Source organism: Choristoneura fumiferana, chromosome 2 (genome assembly GCF_025370935.1).
Source record: "Choristoneura fumiferana chromosome 2, NRCan_CFum_1, whole genome shotgun sequence".
Lineage (NCBI taxonomy): Eukaryota > Metazoa > Arthropoda > Insecta > Lepidoptera > Tortricidae > Choristoneura > Choristoneura fumiferana.
Window position 1 is genome coordinate 8682135 of NC_133473.1, and position 3991 is coordinate 8686125.

General features: G+C 38.6%; 1 protein-coding gene across 1 annotated transcript; it reads right to left on the bottom strand.

The window, feature by feature from the left end:
• Positions 1 to 69: 69 nt before the first annotated feature.
• Positions 70 to 3984, bottom strand: LOC141442269 (uncharacterized). Its single transcript, XM_074107221.1, has 5 exons — positions 3896 to 3984; positions 2743 to 2937; positions 1605 to 1712; positions 989 to 1083; positions 70 to 552 (listed from the first exon to the last, which is right to left on the bottom strand). Exons 1-5 carry the CDS (start codon positions 3981 to 3983, stop codon positions 394 to 396), a joined length of 645 nt encoding a protein of 214 aa, XP_073963322.1. The 5' UTR covers position 3984; the 3' UTR covers positions 70 to 393.
• Between the last annotated feature and the right edge of the window lie 7 nt (positions 3985 to 3991).

Sequence of the window (3991 nt, forward strand, 5' to 3'; positions counted from 1 at the left end):
CTTTGACTTAAGTAATTCACATACCTATCAATTTTACAAATACAGGGTTGAAGCAATAAAACAAAAGTGTTGACTAAGTAGATCGTTTTATTGACTGTAGGTACGGCTATTCAGAAATGGTTGAATCCTAATATCAACTTTAATTGTGTTCTACTGCATTTAAGTAGGTACCTACCTATTTATTTACTAATAACTTGAAACAGCAAATAAAAACGGCATAACCGAACTATGCTAAACCAATATCAGAAACGATACTATTCATTCAATGCAAACAAATTTCAAAATGTTCTCGAGTGATTTTTAAAAATTTTATAAAACACGATTTATTTCTTCACAACTAATCTAGTACTTTGAATCATCAACGCTATAAATCTATACTTTTATCAACTAATTTTAGACCTTAGTTTCCTCACTCGTCTTATTGCTGCCTGGAGTGTGGTCACTGACGAACTCGGTGGCGGACACAACTGCTGACTTGCGGCAGTGGCCAAGCTTGCAGGTGCGACTCTTTATTAAGTTGGGACAAGTCCTGCCGGAACCCGAGCCAGCCCGCTGAAATAAAACTGGGATTATTGATCTAACGTCTCATGATTAGATGACATTAAGTGGGCTAATTTCCTTAAAAAAACTAATTAGTAAGGTAAACGTCCTAGTGCTCGACACGCTAGTGCCCCTTAGACGACACCCTGCTGTCATATCTTGCAAATGACATAAGATTAAAGATGCCAACTATTGGGACAGCATAGAACACTCGTACGTTTACCTCACGTCAGTTAGATTATCAGAAAATATTGGATACCTATTTTTTCTTTTACCACTTTAACAAAAAAATATGAAGACACTGCCAGTTAAAGATCTGCGTGACGTCACGGCCCCCTCCAAACTTTGACGCGCGAACATCATCTTTGTATTTTTTGGTTTGACTAAATAGTATAATATTTGTTTTGCCCAGGAAACTACCAAATTCTATTAAAAGAAAGGGACTTACCACAACCAGCCTAAAGTTGAGCTTGAGAGCGTACTCGCAATCGCCAAAGCAGCTAGTCCAGCCTAGCCATGGGCCTACCTCGCAGCTCACGTCCTCTAGACAAAGTTAACAGTACAGTGTCAAACTACTATAAAACAAATTCACTAGGTTAAGGTCAATGTTCCAATAGTTGATAGTTTAAGAAGGAAAATCACGTGTTTTATTAACATTTTGTTAAGTGATGATAACAATAAATAACAATAATTAAAAAAAAACAAATGCAGTGATAATCACGCAACAGCTGGACATAAGAGCTCATATTAAGAGATTATATTGCTCCTGCGTCACAAACCAACCCCCCTAAATGTGTGACGTAGGTACTTTATGGATGACTCCTAATAATTCGTCGATTGGGAGGTTTACCTTAGGTACTTATTAATCAATCACATTACTTACTAACTAACCACAACTGCACTACGAAATATTTCACACCACTAATCCCAGTTTTGTCACAAAATGTATCCATATGACATTCTTTCAGCCTAGTAATGACACCGTCATAATGGCTGATTTCAATTTAGTATTATCACAGGTATTATAACAAACCAAAATGTGATTATGAAGTAAGTAAACCTACCTGCAATTGGTGAATCGTTTTGGAGGACCTCATTATCTGCACTGGAAGGCGTCGACTTTGTTTTCTTGTTGGAAGTTATTTCAGCTGTGGTTGTGAGCGATGGTACAGCTGCAAAAAAAATATACCTAGAAAAACCGTCATATTCATTCAATTCTAAAGGTAGTACCGCAGGACAACTTGACAAATGTAGCTTGTATGAAGCAAACAAATCAAATGTCTGATCACGGGCGGTTTCATCATTTCATGAGGCATCTGGTTATTCTTAGAGATAACGTATCGTAAAACATAATTTCGTGTTAACCCATCAACTTGCTCATTTACCTCCCTCTCACAATAAAAAATAAAAAACCGGCCAAGAGCGTGTCGGACACGCCCAAAATAGGGTTCCGTAGCCATTACGAAAAAATTAAGTAATATTTTTCTAAGGATTTCGTATTTTATACGGAATCTTCCAAGTTTAGGTATATTTTATACCTTAGGGCAAACATAGCCGTTATAGTATTCCATGAAAGTTTGATAAACTTACTAAGCATTCTGATTTTTTTCAAAATTTGCAACCCACCGGTTTAGATTTTAGAGGGGGGGGGACGCTCGATTTGAATGAAAATTTGCACTTTAAAGTTGAATGTTTTGCAAACAAATATCTGAATCGAAAAATCGTTTTAGCAACCCCCTAATGATAAAAGACCTATCCAACGATACCCCACACTACAAGGTTGGATGAGAAAAAAAATCACCCCCACTTTACGTCTATGGGAGGAACATTATTATTTTTTTTTTTAATTTTTATTGTGCCATTTTGTCGGCATAGTTTACATACATATTCGTGCAAAATTACAGCTTTCTAGCATTGATAGTCCCTGAGCAAAGCCGCGGACGGATGGACAGACAGACAGACAAACAGACAGACATGGCGAAACTATAGCTCCGGAACCCCAAAAATAGTGGTTGACAGTGGACTGGACATCAGTATGTTGGCGCAGCGTTTCTGGCACTCATCGCGCGTAGGAAAGTTGTTGGCATTGCCGCCGCAGCCGCTAAAGCCAAAGGGCTCGCAGTGTCCCCTAGCGACGTAGAAGAGCCAAAGCTCGTTGTAACTGCGACAGTGATTCACCGACAGTGGCACATTTGTACTAACCAGTGGTTAATAATGTGCTAGAGACCGGTGCATTGGCGCAGCGTTTCTGGCACTCGTCGAACGTAGGAAAGTTGTTGGCATTGCCGCCGCAGCCGCTGAAGCCAAAGGGCTCGCAGTGTCCCCCGGCGGTGTCGTAAAACCAACGCTCGTTGTAGCTGCGGCAGTGACCAACCACTGCTGGGAGCTGGCATGTTTCTACGCAAAAATAGCTTATCTTAATATATATATATTTCTTTTTAATATATAAAAATGAATCCCTATTTCCCTTGGTCACGGCATCACGCGTGAACGGCTGGACCGATTTCGCTAATTCTTTTTTTTGTTGTGTTTGCTATTGTCAGGAGAAGGTTCTTATAAAAGAAGATTTAGAAAATTAAAAAAACTACACCGGGGGCGAAGCCGCAGGCACCAGCTAGTTAAATAATAAATAAGTACCTAATAGAAAGCGAGGTTAATGATTTACTTACACCTCGGCTGTAGTTTTAAATTAGAACCAAACTTGAATGATTTCAGTTATTACCTACATGAGAATTGTAACCATAATTCGTCCACGCCCTGTATCTGTAGATACAGTCGAGTACAACTTTTGGGCAAAAATTTGATCAAAAATATCTGAACACGCTTCTACGCCGTTAACAATAGAGTCGTGTTCAGGTATTTTTGATCTAATTTTTGCTCACAAGTTTATGAACTCGAGTGTACCTAGTACCTACCTCGAAAATTGACGAACAAAGGCGGTCAGTCTTTGGGGATTTCGACCTGCTAACCTTAAATAACCAGCGATACAATAAACGTATTAACAATGACGTAATATTTTAAATTTATTGCTTCTGGAAACAAGTTAGATTCTGTGTTCCTATTGTTTTGATTGACGTTTGTAAACCACATAAACACTTATTACAGTTAAACAATGGAAACCCTTGTGAACAATAAATATGTCAGTACCCATGATGAACAGAAATCAAAAAAACGTAGGATACCTACCTAAGTATACAACGCCGTACATGTATGCATAGTATTATAAGATATATAAGCGGTCGCAGCACCAAATTGTAAATAACCTAATTATACTACGTATTTATTTGCTTGCTAGGTTAATGTTTCTGGTCAATAATGTTCTATCAGACCATACTTTTAATATTCTATATCATACCTTTAGTAATTAGTGTATCCAAGCAGCTCGTGTCTTCTCCGTCACACAGCGCCTCTTGTTGTGCCATCGTGAACTGACAGCGGTCCATCTGCTCCT